The sequence below is a fragment of the Solanum verrucosum genome, unplaced genomic scaffold, assembly GCF_900185275.1.
Source record: "Solanum verrucosum unplaced genomic scaffold, falcon-dt-bn FXZP01000307.1, whole genome shotgun sequence".
In the NCBI taxonomy this organism is placed as follows: domain Eukaryota; kingdom Viridiplantae; phylum Streptophyta; class Magnoliopsida; order Solanales; family Solanaceae; genus Solanum; species Solanum verrucosum.
In genome coordinates this window covers 119,003-144,530 of record NW_026020264.1, presented here as the reverse complement: position 1 = coordinate 144,530, position 25,528 = coordinate 119,003, and the positions used below count along the sequence as shown (strand labels likewise).

At 35.5% G+C, this 25,528-nt stretch overlaps 2 protein-coding genes across 2 annotated transcripts; both read right to left on the bottom strand.

Annotated features, from left to right (window-relative positions):
* Positions 1–390: 390 nt before the first annotated feature.
* On the bottom strand, positions 391–18,265 carry LOC125833684 (DNA replication ATP-dependent helicase/nuclease JHS1). The gene is made up of 34 exons (XM_049512852.1): positions 17,525–18,265; positions 16,293–16,460; positions 15,977–16,210; positions 15,829–15,891; positions 15,505–15,690; positions 15,371–15,424; positions 15,228–15,289; positions 14,367–14,499; positions 14,111–14,221; positions 13,885–13,981; positions 13,633–13,715; positions 12,625–12,690; positions 11,929–12,088; positions 11,752–11,803; positions 11,562–11,619; positions 11,320–11,430; positions 10,740–10,796; positions 9,528–9,662; positions 9,190–9,444; positions 8,284–8,358; positions 6,910–7,031; positions 6,746–6,818; positions 6,538–6,642; positions 6,222–6,389; positions 4,079–4,148; positions 3,844–3,995; positions 3,520–3,597; positions 3,356–3,448; positions 3,126–3,263; positions 1,958–1,997; positions 1,784–1,857; positions 1,547–1,681; positions 757–876; positions 391–646 (listed from the first exon to the last, which is right to left on the bottom strand). Exons 1-34 carry the CDS (start codon positions 18,146–18,148, stop codon positions 488–490), a joined length of 4,311 nt encoding a protein of 1,436 aa, XP_049368809.1. The 5' UTR covers positions 18,149–18,265; the 3' UTR covers positions 391–487.
* Positions 18,266–19,002: 737 nt separating this feature from the next.
* LOC125833695 (uncharacterized) lies at positions 19,003–21,056 on the bottom strand. The gene is made up of 3 exons (XM_049512869.1): positions 20,609–21,056; positions 19,601–20,524; positions 19,003–19,498 (listed from the first exon to the last, which is right to left on the bottom strand). Exons 1-3 carry the CDS (start codon positions 20,776–20,778, stop codon positions 19,396–19,398), a joined length of 1,197 nt encoding a protein of 398 aa, XP_049368826.1. The 5' UTR covers positions 20,779–21,056; the 3' UTR covers positions 19,003–19,395.
* Between the last annotated feature and the right edge of the window lie 4,472 nt (positions 21,057–25,528).

Sequence of the window (25,528 nt, the reverse complement as noted above, 5' to 3'; positions counted from 1 at the left end):
AGAAGGCTGTGAGATGAATCTACGGCGGTATTTTACTTCAGAGACGAATTTTAGTTTGCTGGTTTGATAATGGTAGGGAATTTGAGAATTCTCAACATATTGCAATAACAACAGTTTTAACTTAGTTGGCTAAATGCAATAGATACAGGCTCCATGTTTTACCATTATTTATGGAGGTAAGAAAAATATTGGTCTATGACAAATGCCTCTAAACTGAAGATGCAAATTTGAAATTTTGACAAATAAATGCCTGTCATTTCGGTTACTGATGAAAGTGTAAAATATACCAGCCTTTAATCCAACAAATCATCGGACATTCTTTGATAAGTTTGCTCTTGAATTTCATTTCACGGTAGAATTCTCGGTTTTTTTACAAAAGAATGGGCGGCTGGGTGTGGTCTCAATATTTACATTTACATTAGAGAAGTAGATTTTGCAATAATTTACATGACCGCAAATCGCACAATTTGGTGCAATATCTTTACCATCATCTCAGGTTGGAGCATCTTCTCAATTCTGGTTTATGAGCAATATCCTTCTTGGAGACGCTTAAAATGCCACCTTGCTCTTCCACCTTTTCAATAAGAAGCTTAAGCAGAGGCACAGTCGACAGCGTAATGCATGAACCTACCATTATCAACTTCTTCTGTATGATCAACAAAAGAGAAGTACATTATCACTTAAAGAGTCGGGATGAATTTGTGCAAAAAGTTTCAAAAAGAAGAAAAATTCCATTCAGAGGAACCGTCTCTAAACCTTGGCACGAGTAAGAGCCACGTTAATCCTGTGCCAGTCTCCAAGCAATGAAGAAATGTAGTTCCTTGGATTTTCACTTGACCTTACGAAGGACAGCAGAATGCAATCTTTATCTCTTCCCTGCAAACATAGATTAAAACTACAACAATTAGGAGCAGCAAGGTACTAGTTTCTACCTAAGAGCCAAGAGGCTAAGACATTAGTAGTCACATTATTTGATGCAACTGCAAGACATCCTCGAGCCACAGAAAAATGACTCTAGAAGCAAGCCGAGTAGATTGGATCATTCATGATTTCCAAACGAGCTTTTGGGAGGCTAATAAGTGACAAGATAATCTTAAACGGTTGAGGACAGATGGGGAACCAATTGTACGAGGACTTAAGTAGCTTTATCTAGGGCCAAGTCAACATTGAACGAAAGCTAGTGTCTCTGAAGTAGCATTGTTAGATTAGAATTCTTGTTCTGGGCTAGGGTGTTGTGAAGTTTTAGGCTTCCGAATTTCTGTTTCATAAATGGAAAGCCAGCCATTTTTCTGCCTTCTTTCAGCTGGCATTCAGGCTCCTATAGCCATATCAAAACCATATACTAGACTAACCAAGGTATATACTTGACAACTACTAAACATGTCAAAGGATAACCCTAGACAGCTATGCTTCTATTTAGGCAGGTCTACTGATTTTCTTTCCCTTCTATTATCCCATGCGGTAAAGCAGCTTCTTCTTCTGAATAAGAAAAGTTGAAAACTGAAGATGTTTTTCGAGAATGTAATCACATCAGCATAAATATTACCTGGTATTTATCAATTGTATGTATCTCCACTGATGTGGACACAGCTTGCCGGATAAGATCTGCCTGAGAATTGTAGGGTGTAATGATGCCTATTTCTTCCTCCAATATACCTCTGCTCAACAATCTACACACGATCTGCAGGCCAAAATTATACAGAAATTGGAGCTTAATATTTTCTTGTTATCCGATGCTAATGGTCATTAAAATGTTCATGGAAGAAGCAAGAGGCATTCACACCTCGGCAATGATATTTGCTTCCACTGGGTTATTTACAGCTTTCCGGTCATTTGTTTCAAATGCAAGCAACAAATCTAGTTTGGAAACAAGGATGATGCGACAGTTTAGGACAAGGACATTAAACTTCATTTGACAAGCCTGCATAATTTGACTTGAGATAGAAATTTGCCCAACCTGTGTTTATAAAGACGACGGGTCTGTTTGGATTCATAGCCTGTCAAGACCAATCAAACCAGATTATTTCACAGAATAGAAAAGCAAGCAGTTGGGGTATCAACCCTCACAATTCATACAACATATTTTCTGGAAGTATAATTTCTTAAGATGAGGTCATCCTCGTCAAATATTGCTCATACCAAATCACTGCACCAAATTGATCCTTTAACTACATTCCCATCATGACCTTTGTACACAAAATTGAACTCCTTGTCTTTGCCCTACCACGTTGTACAAAATTGAGAAACTGTGGACAGCGACAATATACTCTTCAAAAGACAGAATTAACCAACAATTCTGTCTCATTAATACAAGGTTAGTGAAGAACATGTTTGTAGGCTATTTTGTTTTTCCCTTGGTTTAAACATATTAGATCAACCAAATAATTATCCAAAAGCGTCACGATTCACAAGTAGTAGAGCTTCAGTTAGAAACTGGATCTTTTTATGTTTCCGTGTTAGGACATAAAAGAATGGTAAGCAAAAGACGTGTCGCAATGTGTCTATATACCAGACAGAAACGCTAAAACTAGAGATGCACTAGGTTTTTACTTGACCCCTCTCTTTCATTTGAGTGCATATACTGTCTTTAGAAAAAGAGAAAATTTTAGTGTGTGACACTCATCTAGATTACCGTTAATCAGCAATATTCACCAAAATAAGCACATTGAAAAAGTACATATAAATGGAAGCGTAATACTCTAAGATGACAGCTACACTGTGGTTATGACATGATACATGAGAATATGACCAGACTTACTCCTTGAGAAGCAATTAGAAAGTGCAGATTAGTTTGTGAATGCCAGAAGAACAAAATTTGCTAGTATTAACTTAGCAGAGAAGAACCAGCAGCTCAGACGCTTAACTTATTTACAGGAAAGAACTTATGAGTGCTCAAACAATGACAAGTTTCACCAGGTGAATAATTCCCATCCAAACATCAGTCATTTTTAGAAGGTGCAGGCCTCTTTGGAACATGTATTGAATAGAGTAGCATCATAGTTGGAAGCAACCTCTATTTTCCATCCTATCTCATTCTTTCCAGATGAGGCAAGCCTCTTATGTTTGGATCAGTTCTAAAATAAAGCAGCATCAAACTTGGAAGCAATGAAATCAGTGACTAGTACCTCCTTTATCCACTTAGGCCCAGATGGCAATCCTGTGTACTTGATTTTGGCATTTTCTACTTCAGAAGAACCACATCGCAATCTGTTACCATATATCAAGGCATTTGATAATTCCATGATTGCTGCACACATGCGGTACTGCAAGTTGTAGCATAGTAGTGGCAACTATATCAAGCTGGACCAACGTCAGAAGTGGAAGGAAACAACATCTTACTGAATTTTGAAGATACCTGGCTTTGCAAAGCACAAATTGCTTGGGGATGAGCTTCTGAGAGTCTGCAGAACAGGCTTACTGCCATTCCATATTCTCTAGCTTCTGCACTCTAATATGCAAACAGATTTTGTGTCACAAGTTATAATCGCATTGGAGCTAGCAGAGGAAATCAAGAAATACCTGGACAAGTGGTGGTAATTGATAATGATCCCCAACTAGAACAAATTTTGATGCAAATGTCAATGGTCCCAATGATACCTGGATTGTAAATCTAACATTGTCATTTCTTTTCCCAAAATGGATTTGTCATCTGGTGACAAATGTAGTTTCATAAAATAACTAGCTATAGAAACATAGAAGAGAAACGCACAGGAGGCAGTTAGTTTAGCTTATATAGAATAATTGCAACCAATGAAGGCTACAACTATGACAAGTTAACCTCATTCACTACCTTTATTGACCAAAATGTTCAAATCTTTACTGCAACCCAAAGTGTGAACGTACCGGCAACGTGGTTTGTCCAGCTTCATCCATGATACACACATCAAATCTCTTGTTTGAAAGCAATGGGCTAGTTATCCCCAAACATGTAACAGCAACAACTTTGCTTTGCTCCAGCCTTTGCTTTATCTCTTCAAGGCCATGAGTGTCCATCACTGTAAGAGAAAGTCCAGAAGTAAGCTAGTATTCCATGGGGCAATCATGAAGCAACTCTTTGAAAATGTTACGAGAAACCAACTTGACAAGCAATTCTCACGAACTTCCTCGTGCACAACCTCATATCTTCCAATACGTATAAAATCTATACCCTGCAACAGTTATATGTTAGTCCCACTGCCCCCTTGAAGTGGTACTTGGATTGTTATGTGTATATAAAAGCAGTACATCACTTGTGTCTTGTGGTTGACAGTCAGCAGAGCATACCAGAGAGTAAAGCACGAGGAAAAGTAAATGATACTCATTATTCAGTAATAAGTTGTTGAAGTATGTAAAGAGAACATTTCTAGCAGAACATTTCAAAAAATCCATGCCCTTAGTGGAAAGAAGCAAAGAGAGATCTTCCTTGATAACACTTACATGAATGAGCAATCAGCTTCGTTTTACTTGCGAACAGGCTACAAATGTAGTCTAATATCTAAATGGATAAAGTAATATATCTTTTACTTGGAAACTGGTGAAAATATCATTAACTAATAAAAGGGTGCTCTCCCTAACAACTTAAGCTTTTAGATGAGATGGTCACACACTTCAACATGGTATCAGAGTAGGCAGAGGTCCTGGGATCGAATCTCACCGCCACCCGAACTTAAAAAGAATTTCCACATGCTTGGCCCATGAAAAAGAATCAGGCCTGCACGTAAGGGGTTGTGTTGAGAATATCATTAACTAATAAAGTGTGCTAATTTAACATGGTATCAGAGCAAGGTCCTGGAATTTGAATCTCACCACCACTCGAATTTAAAAGGAATTTCCACATGCTTGGCCCATGAAAAAGAATCAATCCCGCACGTGAGGGGACGTGTTGAGAATATCATTGACTAATAAAAGTGTGCTCTCCCTAACAACATAAGCTTTTAGGTGAGATAGTCACACACTTCAGCAGAAACATTTATACACGAAGAGTAATCATCATTTAACTTAATATTGGCGGGCTCTGGATAATCTAAATGTATGTAAAGACGGGTTAGAAGGATAAGATTAGGTTTACCACGATGAAGCTAATAGTCTATATTTGTTTAACCCTTCGCCTAAGTCTCACTAACATTTAGCCAAGCAACTTTTTGAATTCTTCTGACAACACTATCCAACACTTTCCATGGTGAGGCAAAGTAATACATGAACTACAATATGCAGGACAATTACTACAAAGTAAATGCCATGCGTTTCATCAATTCGGATTCAAGATATCCCTTGTTCAGAATTTCTGATAGTCATTAGTTAGTTTTTCTTTAAAATGCTTTAAATTACAAGACAGTTTGAAGGTTATTATTGATTATATTAGAAAATGAATGCCTACATTTGAGTCGTTCTTTCTTAAAGAATACATTGAGTTAAGCAGAAAAGTGGTAATGTGTTACCTTATCCATTGAATAACTACACTTTCAGAATGCTTTTATTATTTAATTAAAAGTCAACAAATTGCAAATTACCCTATGAGAATTCCCTATCAAAATAATTACCCCGCGAGAGTTAATACACACTTCCAGCAGACCTTCAAATTGATAGATATAACACATGGGCATATCCAACCTCAAAAGCTCGCTCAAGAGAAGAGTATTACACAAGTTCATATAAGGAGATCAAATGCCCACCCCACAACCAATGTGGAAGACTTAACACCTCCCGTCACACCCAGGGCTGGAAGCCTGGTGCATGGATCAAGAACAACATCTGATGAACGAATTGGGATGGGCCTAGCTCTGATACCATGATAGATACAACACTTGGGCCTAGCTCTGATACCAAGATAGATACAACACTTGGGCCTAGCTCTGATACCATGATAGATACAACGATTGGGTAACTCAACCTCAAAAGCTAGCTCAAAAGGATAAAGAGGAATGATGATGTAACACTAATACCTGTAGCAGCAGCTAGGGACTGTAGTTGCTACAATAGTCCCTTCTTAAATCATCAGTTTCATCCTAATGCTACACATTAACTCATATGCATGCCTTGCACTGAATGTATATTTCTACATTTTGCTAAATCCAGCTTTTCCAAGACAAGACCTAGTTAAAGAAAGAGTTTATACAACGTTGACACCAGTTTACAGCAAATACCATCTAAATTTATGATATACAACATAGTCTGTAAATAAAAGTAGTTAAACAAAGATCAAAGCACTAAGTTTCTTAAGTAGCATCAAGGATAGAGATGACCTGAAACTTCAGTTTGAGAAGCAAATTGTCAACAGCTGAATTTGTATAGGAGGTAAGCAAAATGGATGAACCTCTCATCAACAGTGCCTTCACAGCATAGACCATAGTGGATGTTTTGCCTGTCCCTGGCATTCCTAGTATCAGCGCGTAATCCTTTGCTGTGAGTATCTGCAGTAATGACAACTCAATATGTTGTGGGTACCCAATACAGCTTTGTATCTAGTTTATTCCAAGTATGATTCTGATAATTCACCGTATTTGTGATTTTCAGGTGCAACTATAAATCAAATTATAGATAGTTTCAATAATTCTTCACCTTAAGTATGGCTCTGCGCTGATCATCATTCAAGTTTTTTTCTGACCAAATGTATGAAATGGCAGGATCTTGACTAAATTGACATCCACTATCAAACCTAGGCACCTGCAGAAATTCATAGGTAAGATTCTCTTTTATCATTCATTAATGAGGGTGGTTGTGGCTGACGAGCTGCAAATAAAATTTCATAATTAAGTAGAGTATTCACCTCCAGATCAACTATCATCTTCCTCAGATGAGAACTCTGCTCATTTTGCAGAAACAGTTGTATGAGGTTGAATCTTCAAAACCAAAAGCAGGAGTAAATTACACTTGAAAAAAAAAGGTGTGCTTCAGATGGAATAATAAAACATAACAAAAAAATTAGAATACCTCATAATTGCAAATGAACCCATAAATTCATCTTTATGAATTCGCCACAACTGCTGATGAAGATCTTGTGCCTGTGAAGTCCGGCTGCTTCCTGGTAGCCTTAAGCGTTTGGAAAGAGATACCTGCATAATGAAAGTAAACTATTAGAAAGTTAAAAGCTGGGCATGCTTCTTTTTTTTTTTTCATATATTGGACCCAAAATCCAAAGGAGTCTCTCCATGGTTCAGCTTACATTCCAAACTTGTCCAGAATTATCATAAAGGATTATAAATCCACAATATTATATTTTTTCCATCAAAGAAAAGCATGGGAATGTAGCCTGGTTCACTTCAGAATGAGTGGCAATGGACCTTTACTACTTGAAAACAATACTATGATAGGATAGATAGGTTAGGTTGTGGGCAAGCAATCTTCTATAAATATAGATATACTTACAGCAAAAGCTTTGGCTTCTAAGTAAATATAGTAACCTGCAAACTAGTGTGCTTTAGTTGTAATTATTTCTTAAGAAGAATGCTGGTTTAGAAAACTTTCGTGCATACACTTTTTAAGCTTTTCATTCAGGACAATGCTTCCAAGTCCTGAAATAGTTTCCCTTTTTAAAGTGGAACAAAAATGAAGATTCATGTGAAGCTTTACTTCTGTTAATCAATTAATCAAAATATTTCATTTTTATGATCCCTTGTATAGGCTGGAGCTACCTTCATATTAAAGAAAGGTAAAAGCTTTTCAGCTGTTGAAAGGGACCAAACTGAGAGCTAAAGCATTAACAAAGATACTGGTGGATGAGATATATAAGTAGGCGTTTAGCCATAGAAACCAAATATCTATCACTTTTTTTGGAATTTTCTAAGTTGGAGTTGAAGATAGAGTTGTATTTGGTTATGTCTTTTGCAAATGAGAGGAGAGCATTTAATTTGGAATTATGAAGATGGAGTTAGAAAACAAGTTATAAGCTGATAAGTAGGCGTTTGGCCATAGAACCAAATATTTATCACTTTTTTTGGAATTTTCTAAGTTGGAGTAGAAGATAGAGTTGTGTTTGGTTATGTTTTTTGCAAATGAGAGAAGAGAGCATTTAATTTGGAATTATGAATTTGAAATTTTCATGGCGAAAAACTTATTTTCAAATAAAGTGAATATTTTTTATGGCTAAACGGGCCCTAAATTTCCTATTTTCTGCTGGAACAAATGAGATTATTTCAAAATTTTGGAGTGCTCTACTCTACCTAAGGAGGATAAAAAGAAAGAACTGAAAACAAGGTATATACATGCATCCTAGGCTTTTTGTAGCCTTTGGTTAAAAATAGAGAGTCAGTAAAGTAATAACAACTCCTCCTTTATAGAATGAATTGGTAAAGATACAATACTTACCGAGATGCTAGAGCAACTCATATCTACAACAACTCCAGTAGCTATTAGTTTCCCACTAGGTTCAGTGCTCAATACCTGAATAATATAAAATATATAATGTCATACCATCGATCGCTCATGACCACAGATACAAACAAACACTTAAAAGTCTGCACCTTCAGTTCAGACAATCACAACTTGTACATAGGAGAAAGTAGAGGATGAGACCAACAAATCAGCTAATAAGATGTCCAACAAAATTAGAAATTACTCTCTTTGCTGTCAACTTTTACAAACGTAAGCCATGACCCCAACTAAATCAGGAAGTCCCCCAGCTTTTCAGAAAATAATAGATTAATATTCTGTTTCTGTCATTGAATAGTAAAAATAACTCCTTTTTCCTATATGAGCTTCATGAAGCATAGACAGTCTCAAACCCAAGTAAGCCGAAGGGTTTTGATAAGTTGATGGTCAGTGTGAAAGTAGAATCTGACTACGATAAATCCTCTAAGGGTTTTGATAAGTTGATGGTCAGTGTGAAAGTAGAATCTGACTACAATTAGTCGTCTAAGTTACCGAATTTGTGGGATGAGCCCAGAGCCCACCAAGGAATGTGCTTTAGAATAGAGCAGAATGAATACAGAGGATTCCTGCAGCTCACAACTAATTTAGGATTAAGACATAGTTGGTTGATTAAATTCTGAAAAGCTTCATAACTTTACAAAATCAACTAAATGAATCATTAGTTCAAGCCATGAGATTAATATAATCCACAGGGACAGGATCATGTAATTCACTAGAGATGCATAATATAACAGCTCTGTCTCACCAATGGACCAGTAATTCTTGCTTCAGCAGAATGCTGTGAAAAACTGAAAATAGAGCATTGAGGGCATAAAATAAAAAGAATACAGGAAAGAAGAATACCACATAGTCCCCGTTCCTAAGCGAGGATTCAAATTTTTTGACAGGAAAAATGGAACTGTTCAGAGCAGTTCTATCCTGTTGATGAGTGCCCAAGGAAGTCCAATCTCGATGTACAAAGTGATACGTAAATTGATTTCCTTTGCCAAAGTTTGCTGGTGTGGCTCTTTCAGACGTATCAAGGACAAGAGAAGATAAGCAAGGAGCATAAAGGTCATTCTTTAAACTTTGTGAAGACCAAATTTGTTTCTTTACAACCTGAAAAAATAAAGTTAATAAGTAAAGAGATATTTAATAGTCAGGAGGAGATTTCTTAATTCACAATCGACCTTGTAATGTACCTCAACTTCTTTAGCCTCCAAGTCAATCAACTGATCCCATTTTTGAAGAAAATTATTATGTGCATTTGTTAGATGGCTAACAAGTGAATCAAACACACTGCCCAAGCCGCTGCCTTCTGTGGTGCCACCGTATGCCTACGAAAATTATTCGGGATACAGTAGTATAGGTTTTTAATTTCGACGAGGTTCCATTACTATTGGAAGGTTAATGTTCCCCATAATGAGATATATAATTAAGATGAGAATTGTGCAGAAGTATTTTAGATCAAGATAAAAGGGCGGACTTTCATGGCAACATTGATTAGGCTCATTTAGGAAACATAAATGTTGATTTATCCTCCTCCTTTATTTTACCCAATTGGAAAAACAAAAAAGGAAGCAATTGCCACTCATTTATCAAATATGTTCCTTAAGTCCTTTCACAGCAAGATGCTGACTCCTCATCATTAGGCAAATTGATTCATATTCAGAAAAGCTGTGAGCCCTTGATTACATTTTTAGCTTCTTAAACCTGAAGAAGTTTTGGCACTTTTGTCAAGAAAATTAAGACCTAAGAAAACTAGTACATGTTGTAATACAGATGTTATAAATGCAATCTTTTGCCACAGTTCGGGTTCAAAATAAGTACTAGTTGTAGCATAAATGTCAGAAGTTAGTCTTCTGATGCATTTCAGGGCTAATGCTAGTAGTCTAAATATGGCATGTGTAATGATATTTTTTTGTTGATTGTTAAGTACCAATATATCTATCAGAAAGTACCTATTTCACCATAACCACATGAACGGGTAAAAACCCGGAGAAGAGAACTACATTGTTCTATGTGAGTGTATGCTATTACATTTGCATATTTATTACAAGCATATTCGCCAACCAAAGCATGTAGTTACTAATTTCAGCAACTAAGCTCCCCTGTTTTCTTCTGTAGATGGTTTTATCATTTGAGTTCTCAGAATCTTCACTAATTTTGAAAGTAGAACATTTTATTAATAGGCAAGCAGAGGTAAAGATGCTATAATGTTTTAGGATTGATAGCTGAGTTATCAGGTGCCCCTTGAACCAATTATTTTCGAAGTCTATATATGTAAAAGGGAAAAAAAGGATGGTTGTCGCAATGAAGACCCTGAAAACTCAAAGTACCTCCATTTCAAAAAAGAGAACTCAAAGTACCTCCATTTCAAAAAAAAAAAAAAAAAAAAAAAAAACTCAAAGTACCTTATGATAAATGGTACAGACATTGAGGTGGCGACAGCCTCTGCACATATTTGGACTCTGCATCAAAAGAATGAAAATCAACAGAGTTAGTTACTAATGTCTAGAAGACTTTGTTAAGCGAGTTCTTTTTGTTCAGGTAATAAGCTAATTCATTTCTGATCGCATTTGTGGTGTTTACTTATAATTTAAGGCGATAAATGATGGTGGCCTGGGATAGCGGTGGAAGATGACAACCATGCTTAGGTTTCTGTAGAGAAGAGTAATACCGTATACAAATTATGAAGGTGTACTCAAAATGAATTACACTATTAAGGGACAAAAAAACACTGTGACCTCCTTGTAGACAACCAAACCAAGGAGAACGGGGATATATTTCAGTAAAGTTTTTTATATGTTACCAGCAATAAGTAGGACACAAGAATGAGGGATAACCCTGAATATTAAGTGGACAACACACTGTTATGTGCAAGCCGATCAGTAATATATTCAATGACTAGTAAGTAGTAATGCAAAATATCAGCACTAGCAAACACTTTTGTATTTGATCCAAGTGTAACAAGATGAGATGTAGATACCTTACCTGTAACATTGGTGGCAATTGTTGAGTTATGGAAGCCTTGAGAAGATCATTTGCAAGTTCATTACGGCGCATTATTAGGCCAACCAAGTCAGATCTGCAAACAGTTATCCCCTTGAAAAAATGAACTGTAGTGTTAGAAGGTTGGAAAGGAAAAGAAAGGCAATTTATAAAATTCCTAGAGATGCTTGTTTTTAACTACTTATCAAAAAGAAAAGAGAAGCAAAAAAGATCCTAGGGTTTACCTGTGTCTGATCTGTGTGCAGATAATACAGAAGACCATGGCCAATATGCTGCGAGTATCTAGTAAAGAAAAAAATAGATAACGACAGGATGAATCTGTAAACAAGAATTAAAGGAAAATATGCAACTTACAAGGAAGTAACAAAATATGTCAACAGTAGGTGAAAAATTATGCAAGTAGGCAGGGTTCACCTTTCCGACATTAGAAGGGTATACAACATGACTTGAGCATTATGTTCCATAGCTGCCTGCAGAATGTAATGTCAGCAGTAACCCAGAGGTTAGATGCCTAGCAAGAACATGTAAAGTGGAGAATTATCGTCACTTCACAACTAAGTGGTACTATTTTCACAAATGCTCAAAAAAAACTTGCCTGCCCATTTGTTGCCTTCCCAGTTTTAAATTCAAGAGGCATAATCATCTCATTCGGTACATTGGTGTTGGATTTTACATTTACTTGCAAGGATGCATCGATCATGCCTTTCAACCCATATTTTGGAGCCCATGCCATTTCTTCAATGTCAAGTACCTATATTAAAGGTCATCCAAAAAGAAAAGAATATAAACTTGGGGGAGGATAGACAGACTGGATGGTGACCATGTTATATATATTTCAAAGATAAACAATGAGGCAAACATAAATTCTATCATGTTGTAGGTAACATTATGCTATATAAGATCAATTTTTTTGTGTACGTGTATATATTTAAAATTGAACCCCCTGAGCATATGTCAAAGGAGTAGCTCAATGGTTTATGGGGTTCAGGATTTCGCCTATGTGAGCTTTGGGTCACAGGTTCGATTCCAGGCAACAACATTTTTTTTATTTGAACCCCCTTGATAGAATTTCTGCCTCCGCCACTGGTTAATGGAACAGTTTCTAATGATCATCCTGATGTGGTTAATGCTTTATATATCAGAAATATTTGCAAATTATGTTTCTGAGAATAAACTAAGCTCATACCTCAAGATTATAAGTTATTTGATGCATAGCCTTAAAAGGTATAGTTTGGAAGTATTAATTCAAGCCTGCATTACCAAGAAAGGAAAAGGGAGATTTCTTACTTCAGATACTTTAATCTTCTTAGCTCCATCTTCACTTCCAAAATCAATGCTTGGGCTTTCTGAAACCTAAGAGTTACAATAAGTTAAGCTCATAAATATATTAGGTAAAAATGGAGAGAAATAATATCAATGTGGGAACAGATGTAAGATTCCGCACAAACTATAATCAAGATGTATTGAGAATCAAACACAAAAGACCTAGCCACCACTGAAGCAGAAACTAATGGAGAATATAGCAAAAGGAAAATTGTTGCCTGTGTTACATGGATCCTTAAAAAACTCTGCTGCACCTCAGTCGACCTAACTTGATAAGGGTGCGGGTGTGAGATGCCACCACACTTGTCTAATTCACCTAGGCTGCATTGGTTACAACTAACAACATGGCCGAGAAGCATAGTTTAGCTGTGTTTTAGGTTTAGATCATAGTAAGGCAGCTCATCTGATATAAAATCAATGAGTAGATCTCACCTCCCCTTCCCCATACCATAACTAGAAGGGATAGCGCATCTACAGAAGAGAGAGTATGGGCCCTTGCCCAACATTTAGTTTAGATTTAGGTGATGACAAATCATACCTCTAGATCCAGCCCAATACTAGATACCCACACCTGTATCCATGTATTACACATTTTGGCTGATGTGACAAAGAGGACTAGCTTATGTACAGAGAATTTGGAACTTAGTACTCTGAAGGATGGCTTTAACTACGCTTTCTTTAGGTACCATAGACAGCTTTGTATTTCTCAATTGTTTCATTTGGATTTTACAAGTGATTCGTACAAATTCTGTAAATAATCCATAAAATGTCACATTTCTGTATATAAAAAAAAATCTTGACAGGGTTGCATGCATTGCTGAACAAAGAAACCTGATTTAATCTTAGTCAAACAAGGAGTCCACACCATTCTAAAGTTTCGAAATCACAACACTGCCTTTCCAGCTTAGATACTATTGGCCTCAAGATAGTGTTTAACAACAATCAGGCTTGTTAAATTGTAGAGCCATTTACCTCTGAATATCGGAAGGAACGTATCCAATTCAGCAGTTTTGGAATTGCCTCAATCAATGTCTTGTGAGTATCATTTTCATTTACTGCAATTACCATAAGTTTGAGTTAGTGTTGAAAGGAATGGATCATGTAATTGCTTTACAGGACACAGTTCAGTGAAAATTATCCTTCAAGGAAAGCATGTTTTCAGATGGCCAACGTAAATAATAAAACTTCACAAAGGAGCAATTGGTAGAAACTTATGTTCCCCACCTCCACATGCATATAGGCTCTCAAGACTCTTCTGGAGCACTACCCTTGCATAATCCTCCAAGAATTCTTTTGTAGGAGACTCTCTGATCAGCCCAGCCTGAAAACAGTAGTCAGTCACTTTCATATGATATAGTTTCTAGTTCATGCATAACAATGAAAATATAAACAAGGAGAGGAAACTAAGCCTATGGGCATCGAAAGACAAGGGACTTTTAATTCATAAAACCTGAAACATCTGATGTAATAATGTGCCAATCAATGCAGCAGCTGAATACTCGCCAAATTTTAACCTCTCATCCAGCACAGCTCGCCTTGAGCAACTGAAGCTGCCAGCAACCTAACAGAATACTCAACGTTCAAGATCAATGGACAAAGAAGAAGAATCAATTGATGGAAGCAAGACTTTCCAAAAGCTAGAACAGTGACAGACAACACTTAGAGGAATTGAAACAAACAAATGAAAAGTAATTGATCAGACATACCCTGGTTCCAGAAACTAAAATATCTGGATGAACAATGAGAAAATTCTCCCCGCGGTTTATTTCACATTTTCCTTCACTGTCAAATTCACCAATGACATGAATAGTATCCCCTGGTGCAACAACACTATAGCACCTGAAAGGAGATTTATGTTTCTCATCAGTACCATGTCTGTCAATAATTAGAATTGCAAAGCTTAAGAAGAGACTATTTCAATCCTCTTCCACAAATGGTTCGTACTGATAATAAATTACAGTTTCTCACAACTTGAAGGTATTAAGGTTAAAACGAAACAATGCCAAAAAGTGGATGGGACTAAAATATCGTCTTCTGTCTTTGGGTTTAGGATAAAGATGCCTTTGTATACTCAAATGCACGATAAACAGACATAACCTGCTACTCAACATCAAAAGACATATGATGTCAGAGGCCCAGAAGAACAGGGAACAAACTGGTCTTTAGAAAGTCCTTCCAGTAGTAATCTCTGTTTGACATGATGATCTCATTAGGTCTGACAGTTCTAAAGAAGCAAATAATAATATAAGCAACACAATGCACATTGAGATTATTGTTCTGCAAGACTATAAATTCCATGACAACTATACTTGTTGGTTGGGAAGATGATGTAAGAGTAGCAATAGAATTTGTGTTTGAGTAGCAAGTCATTGTGAACAGGAAAGTTCATCTTCCATCTTGTGGTTGTCTACGCTCTACTATAACAGAGATCGAGAGAAAACTATTTAAGAGTATTGTTTGTCTATTATAAAAGAGACTGTCAATGAAATAGCTTGTTTGTGAATTTATGTTTTAAGTATATTCAGCAGCTTGATGAGAGAAGAAATAACAGAGATTCAACTCATTACCACTCATCCCTCAATTGCAAAACCCTTTCTTCTCCACCTTGTTCATTCAGCAAGCGCAAAACCTGAAAGTCATCAACAGGTGTCCACACATCACTAGTTTATTGAGAACTCAGAAAGGTTTTAGCAAGGCGCTTGGCACAAACCTTGAAGGAGCACTGTGGCCCAGATGTTTCAACTTGTTCATGCTTCTCAGAAACCTGTATTTTCATATGGATAAAAGTAAATTGATCATAATTCACATAAAGGGTCTATTTATATAAGAGAAGAGCTGACATACCTCCAATACAAGAAAATAGATAGTTGATTCTTTCCTTTGGTCACTTGAACAAAAGTTTTCTGCCAATTTTTGCAAAACGGCAGTTGGTTTAGCTGGTCCATCATGACCATGGGATGCAATATTCTCTTCACATTGTGGTTCAACAGAAATTACATCTTCTACTTGGTCTAAAAGCTCAATCAATGCCTGAAACAAGATATATAGACCTATAAAACACTGGGACTATCGAAGTATGACGTTACACCTTCTGCACAACATGGGTTTAGAAATGAGTAACAAATGTTAATGATTGCATTAGCTGAAAATACCAGAGTAGTCAAAGACCTTTTTGTGTTGCCTGGAACCAAACTGATCAGTGACTTCATTAGAATCAACCACGTTGGCAGGCTGCATTAATTGCCAGAAATTATCAGGAACATATCTTCTACAAGAAACCTAACAGATTTTACTTGTTTGATGATGCAGAAACTACCTTATCACTGCCGTATGTCAGAGATGGTGGAGTCTGAAAAGGACTCTGACTGTTGATTACTTCAGTTTTGCTCTGGCAGTTAAAGTTCCCATTGTTTTCCCACAAATCCATTGTGTGATCTGTGTTTTTGTTTCTCATGCTCGCCGTATTTGAGCATGCTAACGATTTATCAAGTGCCTTCGGTGGAGGTGAACAAAGCCATTTCTCAAATTTTCTTTCCGTCTCAGGAGGCGTCTGCAGTAATCATTAGTGTTAGTATTACAATGATCATTAACAAAACATGTCCCACAGCATACTGTACATTATATTAGTGTACCTTTTTCAGTGAACATTCTTGAATATTTAAGGAGTTGAACCGTGATGAATCCGCCAACACCTTTACCATCTTTGGTAATTGTTTGGACATGGCATGAAGTCGTTCATTCACTGGAGATATTCTCCATGTTACTTCATCACCTCCATCATCCTGGCTTTGCTTGATCAGCTAACAAACAACAGCATATTAATTCATTAACTGACAAGCAAACTTGGAAAACTTTTGAATTAGTTAGATTTTATTCTTCCTTGACCATGGATGCAATAGTTTAAGGATCCGAAAATATAGACTAAAAGGTGCATTAAGTTTATTAAACAACTGGTGGATTCAAAATCCTCCTTGAAAGATAGAAGAGGTTGCTGGGGGCGAAGAAGACCATCTACATGTCTTCAAAATTCTACAAGCTGGAAATCCATGCCATGTCTATACAATGTTTGTGATAGATCTCTGAGGTTAGAAACCTAAACTCCCCAGTTCTGCTGTGAGAGATTAACAACCTCAACCAAAACAACTCTTATAAAGCAAACTGGCCCAAGCTAAGTCCTGTAGCATGGAGCATGCAGAGAATACGTCTTAGTTTATCTCCTACTTTCATTGTCACATTTGCAACATATTGATGAACCAGGGAAATACACTTTTAGTGGTTAGAGTAATTACTCTCCTACTTCAATTTTTTAGTGGTTAGAGTTATTACTCTCCTATATAATATGTTATTACTCCTCCCTTTAACTTCCCTGGTTTGCAAGTTCCCAAATAGACGGCGTATCATCTGCTAAAAAATTTCTTCATGCTACTTTCTTCCTCTCATAATGGATTATGGATTCAAATTAGACATGCTACTGCTTTGGATTGACTAAGCTTCCTGTTCCAGGAATAACCAAGTGGACAGAGTGTTCTCCTTCCCAACCTCAAATATAAAGTAGAACAAGAATTAGACCTTCTACAAATAGCAAATACTGCTGAAAAATGGGTACTTTAGCTTTAGCTTCACTGACACAGATAACTGCATTGCCTAAAAGTCTTTTTTCATGATATTACATCAAAGAGCTTACTGGCTAATTTCCTCCCACCCTTGACCTTGACCCGATTCCTCATTCACGCAACTTCTTGTAGAATGAGTCTAAAAAGTTGCAATCTTGTAAATATTGAGTAAACAAGGAGATTCTTCACTCATCTACACGCATTGAGAAATTAGTTCTGAGTAACAATCATCAGAAAATAAAAACAATTACCATTCCTGGAGAAAACTTGAATCTCTTGTTCAAAGATACCGACTTGCAAAACTCAGGCGTTACTTCTGCATCATTTCTCTCCTCCCCTGAACCTGCAGCCACCACAATCTCAGTAGGTGTACTCTGAGATGGACTACCCGATTCATTGTTTTTCAAACTAACACTACTTTCTTTATCCTTAAATCTCTCAGCTACATCAACTTTATCTGATTCGACCACATTTCCATTGCTTTTAACTTGTGACACTGAATTAACCTCGTCAAACTTATTGAAATTCAATCCATTTTCACCTTTCTGTGCAACGGAGTTTGTTTCATTAGAATCTAAACACCTTAAATCTAAAATATTTCTAGGAGTTTTGGATACTGATACACTAGAACTTTCTTTAGGGTTTTGCAATGAATTGGGATTGGGATTGGGATTGGGATTGGGATTGGAATTAGAATTATGGGGAACAAGAAGGGACTTGGATTTCTGTGAGAGTGCATTTTGGGTGTGGCGTTCAAAGAAATGCTGGATCCCAAATTTGGACGGCTGAGATTGCTGCTGCTGCTGCTGAAGATTCTGGTTTTGAATACTTGATTTCTTTGTTGATCCTGAACTTGTTCTTTTCTTTGGAGGCATTTTACGTTTCGATCGAACTGAGCTTTTGCTATTCACCGGAGAACAACTAGGGCTTTAAGTCAATCGGAGAAGAAAGAAGTTGAAATTGTGTAAGAACTCAGAGATGGATTTTCCCGCCAAAAGAGAAATGGGAGAATATTAGGAGGGAGTGAAACTGGACCGTCGGATTTGACTACCAACGGTACCGATTAAAAGCTGGATTTATTTACAATAAAAACAAGCGAAAGTTTTCGTTTTTTTTAATATTTTAATTTAATTGATTTACAGGGTAATACAAACCTTTTTTCCAAAAAATAAATGCTATAATTCACAATTTTTAGTTTGAATTTTAATGTTACACTCTAGACAAGAGAAAATGTTTTTTTAAAAGAGTTTTATCATATTTTCTTGGCCAAACACAAAGAAAAAAATGATTTTCTTTCTCTCAAATCCCTTTCTAAACAAAGCATTATACGTTTTATATATATACATATATCTTCGAAGTTTGAAGGCATTTAGATTTTTGTTTAAAAAAAAAAATTGTGTGAAGTTTATATAATCTCCGAGTAGTAAGTATGCAAAGATCTTCGGGGGGGAGGGGACGCGAATGATGCTTTACACCGTATGACAAGCTCTATTGAGGATATCGCATGGAAAAAAACAAAAAAAAAAAAAGTAGAAAAGGTTGAAAAGAAAATCCAAACTAATTTATGTGTTGTTATAAGCTTTATCTTTTTTCCTCGACACAACAATTTATTCATTGATCAAAATCAAAATATAAATCCTTTCAAATTTAATTAGAGCATTTTTTACTTATAAATCAAAGTTCAGAGGAGAAGCCGAGGAAATGATATTTTTTTGTTACTAGACAAAAATCACAGGCAGAAAAATACAATTAAAATATAAATGTCAACTTTGGCATAAGATACAAATTAGACTGATAAATAAATGAGCTCCAAAACACAAGATGCAACTCAATAGTTTTCTTCTCCCTGGTATAGTTCTTACTACAACAACATACCCAGTGTAATCCCACAAGGGTACAGTTCTTACTGTTACAGGTAAATAGACTAAGGAGCTGTTACATGCATTAAAACAAGCAAGACGAGTATTATCCCAAAATGATTGCAGAGGCAAAGCAACTACACAGTAAACTTGTTAACAGATTCCAAAATCAAGTTTACATTACATGATCTCCTTCCTCTTTACAAGTCTAGTAAGACATCCAAATTGTGGAACATGTACGAGAAATAATGCCTGCATAAATATTATCTTGCACTGAAAATTGGTTCAGCATCCGCGCTTGGTTGACTTCTTCTAGTGTACTTGAGTAGTAAACCTTCTGAAGAAAGTCCTGGTACCTTCAGATCCCTATTCATTCGTAACAAAAGTAGAAATGGAGCATATCATATTTCAACCATCAAGTATGACGAAAGAAACAAGATTGAAATCATAGGCAATGTAAAACCCAACCTGACAAATGGCTGCAGTTCTTTCCATTCCCACTTTGGCTTCTCCTGGAATAGTTTGGAAAACCGTTCAGCTGGCACTGATGGCAGTGAAGAAACACTAAAAGCATAAATCCGAGTCTCTATCCCGATCTTTTCGGTTAAGACTTCTCCTTCTAGCACATCAAAACTTCCATTCATCCCTTCCGGAACTTTCTTTCTCCACTCCTCCATAAATCTTTCAAGATTCATTTTTTTCCCTCTTAGGATTACTCTAGCAAAATGCACGCAAACTGGCCTTTCTTCCAACCTCCATGTGCAGCCTCCTCTAGTCTCATCAACCACCTTACTTCCATACACTCCCAAACAGTGCCTTACTATTTCACGAGGAAATCCATCTGCTTCCAGCACAGGCAAAACTTCATCTTCATTTAGAGCACTTAAAAGCCAGTCATTTAGCACTGCATTATGCAAAAGCATGTTCAGAATCTCATCCACAAAGTTCTCGTCTAAACTTCGCCAATATCCATCTATCTCTACTGCTGCAAGAGCTCGCAACCCTGTGCACAGTTCCTCGTCACTGGCTTGCACCTTCTCAACAAGGTCACTCCATGAATACAAGCCCTTGTTTTTGTGCGTCAATTCGGTATTCATTTGTGACACTTCATCAAAACTATAAGGGTTTTCTGAGAGAAGCAATTTGAGTTTGTCCAATCTAGGAGCAACCTCGACAAGTTCCATACTGCCAGGTACTACTTTGATGACAGAAGCGACCACCGCATTGTCATGATCCTTTTCACTTGAGTTTGATGAAGCTCCAAGTGCGATCGATAGGTTGGAAGGAGGTATAAGGAATACAGAATTAGAAGTTCCAACAAATTTAATGGCATAAGTTTTTGACTGAGTACAAAGAACTGCATCCTCATCTGGCTGCCCTCTTAATGTTACTCTACAGAATAAGAACAAATTCAACTCAAAACTAGATAAACAAAACGCAAATTGAAGAACTTCACTGAACAATACCACCACGTACCTTTGATTGAGGATATCAGGTAGGAGTTTCTCATCAAGCTCAAGAAGCATTAAATCATCATGAGGACCAAAGAGCTGGTGATAAGCAATAGAGATTGATGTATTAGATTGAACATTTAATATTGCCTCCGCTCCTCCTTCACCATAAGGTAGTGATTTTTCTATTTCCATCTTCAGGTCTAGGCTTCAAGAGAAACCTTTCCAATACCCCCACAACCACAAAAAAGGAAAAAGAGAGGAACTTTCCTTGTCTATAAAGTCCTCATAAGATAGATTTCTAGAGCAACAATACAAAGAAAAACTCTGGTAAAAACAAGTACGAGCACAAACAGTCCTGTGCAGAATAGTTATCAGGATCAAAACCCCAGATGACAACGGAACTCAAATGACAGTTTCACTTTCGTGCCACAACATGTATCTACACTTGACCTGCAAGACAAAACATCTCCAACCTAAGTTGAAGTACAAAATTTAACTAAAAATATTTGTTCTGATAAATATGGGAACAGCATGAAGCTGAATTTTTTTATTTTAATTTGACAACCTTTAATTTTGTTTCAATCGAGGGTTTATTGGAAACAATCTCTCTACCCTCATAAAGGTAGGGATAAGATCCATGTACATCCTACCTTTTCCAGACCCCGCTTTTGGGATTTCACTAGGTATGTTGTTGTTGTTGTCGTCATAACTTGTTTAGTTTCTAGATTAAGGCAATGGCGAAATATATCATCAAGGATTATATACTCATAAATTGTGCATTTTTTTCAGAACACAATGAATGAAAAACTCATTTGATGGTCTTTAAGAGATAGGTTAGTAACTTCTGAAAGAATATCAACAGAAAGAATCAACTAAGAAAAAGTAACTCCTATCTGTAGCCGCCCAGAAGTAAAAATATATTTTGAAGGATGAATTTGTACAGAAAGTGATCAAATACAAAACCAGTTCTATGAGATCATTTTAAAATCCAATTAAAAGCTTGGCAGAACTTAATCAGCTGAACACTGTAAAGATAGGGAAACTCAGCTAACATTCAAAACATGAGACACATTATGGCCAACTGACTCCTGCTCTAAACGTTTATGTATGTAGCTTCGGAAAGAAGAAAAAACAAGACAGCATGGGCATAGCTAATTACAAGACCAGGAAACATTCAAGTCAACTTTGAAATGAATACAGTTTTGGAGAAAATAATTTATAAGTTTGAGAAAAATAATCTCGGAAAGCATAGATTTTTAACCGTAACTTTGATGGCTTCTTCGGATGACCCTGTAAAGTTTCCAAGGATATGAGCCGTAAGCTTGTCATGTAAAATTGTGGCAACAGTTTGCAACAGTATAAGTTGATGAATGTGGTCTTCGTATCCCTAAACACAATTTTCCTGAAACTTTGATTTCATAGATAGTCAGTCAACTATTAGTTATTATTTCAAAAGCCACATTTGTTCTTGATTCTAAATTTCTTCAACAAAGAAGAGGCTTTCTGAAATAATATTTATTAGTCGAGTGACCCTATGAGAAATCAACTCAGAGTTCTCTATTTCATACAAAGGTATATTATTTAATCTGCCACAAGTTACTTAATACTTTCTATCTTCCGAAATCCCAAAACAAATCATATGATTTTCAAATAATAACATTTTATAGTACTTTGAATTCTTTCAAAAATTCATATTTTTTTCAACCATAATGTGATGATTCCTCCATTCTAGTAACTTATCAACTATATAACCAAAAAGCAAAGAACTTAAATATTACTTCCTGCTCTTACTAACAAGTCAAACTGACTTCCTAAAACCTTGTGATTATTCAGATTTTGTCGCATCAGAATATCAGCAAAAGTTAACCTAATAGGGAGATAGCAAAAATTTGACCCAACTCTTAAAAGAGAATACAACTATACAAGAGACCAAAATGCAATAACTAACAGTTTCTACCAAATAAAGCCTGAATTCTTTGAAATGACATTTGCAACCTTTTGTTGTCTATGGAAAACAATGAAATATTGGCCAAAAACAAATAAAACTCGTATCTAAATTCTTGTCAAAAACCCTTCATTTCTTCTCATAGAACCGAATCTCCTAAAACACAAAAACGTCTAATGCTTGTTGTTCCAGATGAACTTAACAAGATCTCAAGCAATAGCAGCAAAAAGAAAAAAACACACACACACACCAAAACCATCCAAATGAGCACGGCAACACACAACCCCAAGTTGAAATTTTCAAAAACTATAAGCAGAAAAATTTACCCTTTTTTTCTGGGAGGCGATAATTGTGCGCTGATCTCCGATGGAGTTCGGGTAGGGTTGAAGAGATTAGTAGAGACAGAAGTAGGGGAACTGTGGATTTGGATTTTGGAGGGAAAATTGGAGAGACGAAAGAAAACTTCCCAATTTTTTTTGTTAATGGGTTGGAAGGCCCACTATTATGGGCTTGGCCCTTTTGGAATATATACGAATTTTTGTGTTTGGACTATTATTAGAGCCCAAGTGTGTGGATCATGATTGTCATAGGAAAACTTACATAAATATACTATATTAAGAAAATATTTACCATTTATAGCAATAACATTTTTTTTACTTGGACACGTATAATACATTTATAATATAATTTTAATACATACAGAGAATAATTTATAAATCACACATAATATAAGTTTTATTGATGGATGATACATTTATCACACATTTTAATACACTTATAATACATCGTGTAAATTTCCTATCAAACAAACATAAAAAAACAAAAAAAAACTTATAATACATTTATGATACAATTTTAATACATTTATCACACATTTTAATACACTTATAATACATCGTGTAAATTTCCTGTCAAACAAACATAAAAAAAAAACAAAAAAAAATTATACTAATACATCTATATTGCATGCATAATATACATAATGCAAATTTTTTATAGCATTATTATGTATTGCTATAAATGGTAATAAATAAAAAGTATTATTAAAATCTGTATTATTTATGAAAAAAGTACTCACCCAAATAACTTAATGACCTTGTAATTCTATTACATTTTTAAGCCTTGCATTATTAAACAAGTTAAGAATGAGGGTGTGTTCGGTACATAGAAAAACGTTTTTTGGACACTGTTTTTCAACAAAATTCTATAAAATAAGGGAAAAGGCACAAGTACCCCCTAGACTTTGATTGAAATTCTAGAGACACATCTTAACCAAATTAAGGTCTTATTATCCCCCCCCCCCCCCCTCCCTCCGAATTCATTTTTTTTATAATTTTGTACATCTTTTAGCTGAGGCGTGTAGCCAAAAAGGTGTATAAAATAACAAAACAAAAAAATTCGAGGATAATATAACCTTAGTTTAATTAAGGTGTATCTCTAGAATTTCAGACATAGTTTAGGAGGGTACTTGTGTCTTATCCCATAAAATAAAGACAATAACTTACCTAGTGGAGCAGGGAATACAAGTTTCACAAGTGACATTTATTTATTGTGATATTGTGTCATTTTCATCTTTTAACACATCTTGTCTTCACCCTCACACCTATAACCACTCACCTCTTATATTATTTGTCTAGATTATATACAAATACTATTAAAATACTTTTGCTTATGTATTAAACACAAAAATTCACTTATTTTTAAGAAAACATTTTCTTTTCATATCGAACACACCCTAATAAGGCACATAATTTTTTTATTTTTAAGGGATAAGAAAAGATAAATAGTTGAAAAACTTATTCCATGCGCACGATAAGACAGTCTAGTAGTTACAAAATAATACGTGCAATATTACAATTCAAATTCCAGTGAGCAAGGCTATTGGCTATTGTTGCATGTAGATCACTTTATATTAACTGTTTTAATATACATTATTTGAGTCGAGAATCTTTCAGAAATATTTTTCTACCTTAGCAAGATATGTAAAGATAAAATTTGTGTATACTTTACTTTTCTTTAAACCTCACGCATGAATTTATTGGATCTGTTGTTGTTGATTATTGTGCTTTTCTAGCCCACCATCAAAGACCAATTGTCCCATCGCCAGGATGTTTCAACACCAAATGAATCTTTAGAACACTAAATAGCCCCAAAAAGCAAAAGATTGGGGCATTAATTTCTAAATTGATTAGATCGGTCATGAAGATGTGCCAATTATTTAGGACAAGCAAATTTAATATAGATTACTTTCATTAGTTCTTGAGTTAAATTATACTCTCTTATTTACGATACTTGCAATATAATGAGAATATTTGAGTTTGATGACTTTGTGTGTATTTGGGATGGAGGAAAACATTTTTCATAAATTATCGGTTAAAAAAATAAATTTCTTAAAAGTAAGAAAAATATTTTTTGTATATAAGAAATCTAAAAAAAAAATCATTTTCTTCTAGTAGGTGACAAAAAAATCTTTATCCCTCCAATTATACAGTAGTATACATTGCTTTGATTGTAATAATTATTAATAATAAATGGATGGATTTTTTTGTTGGATACTCTATCTCTAGCACATAGATATAGTTGTCATCCAAATTGATGACATTAATTTATGAATATGACTTCAAAGAATTAGATTATATTGACCCTGCAAGTGTATTAAGGAGTTAATATCTCAGACGGTCACTCAACTTTGAATAGTTCACTTAGAAAGTCACTCAACTTTGAGTTGTTTACTTGAAAAGTCACTCAACTTTGTTTTATAACCCAAAAGTCACTCAACTATTGGTGTTTCACTTAAAAAGTCACCCAACTATTAATATTTCACTTAGAAAGTCACTCAATCAATTTAAATAATTTTTCATTAACTTTTATTTTAAACTATTTTTTTTAAATAAATAATAATAAGGTATCTATTTTAATTATCTTATTAATCCTCTTCAATTATTTAATTATAATTATCTGAAAAAACGTACAACAATTGACCCAAAAGTTGAGTGA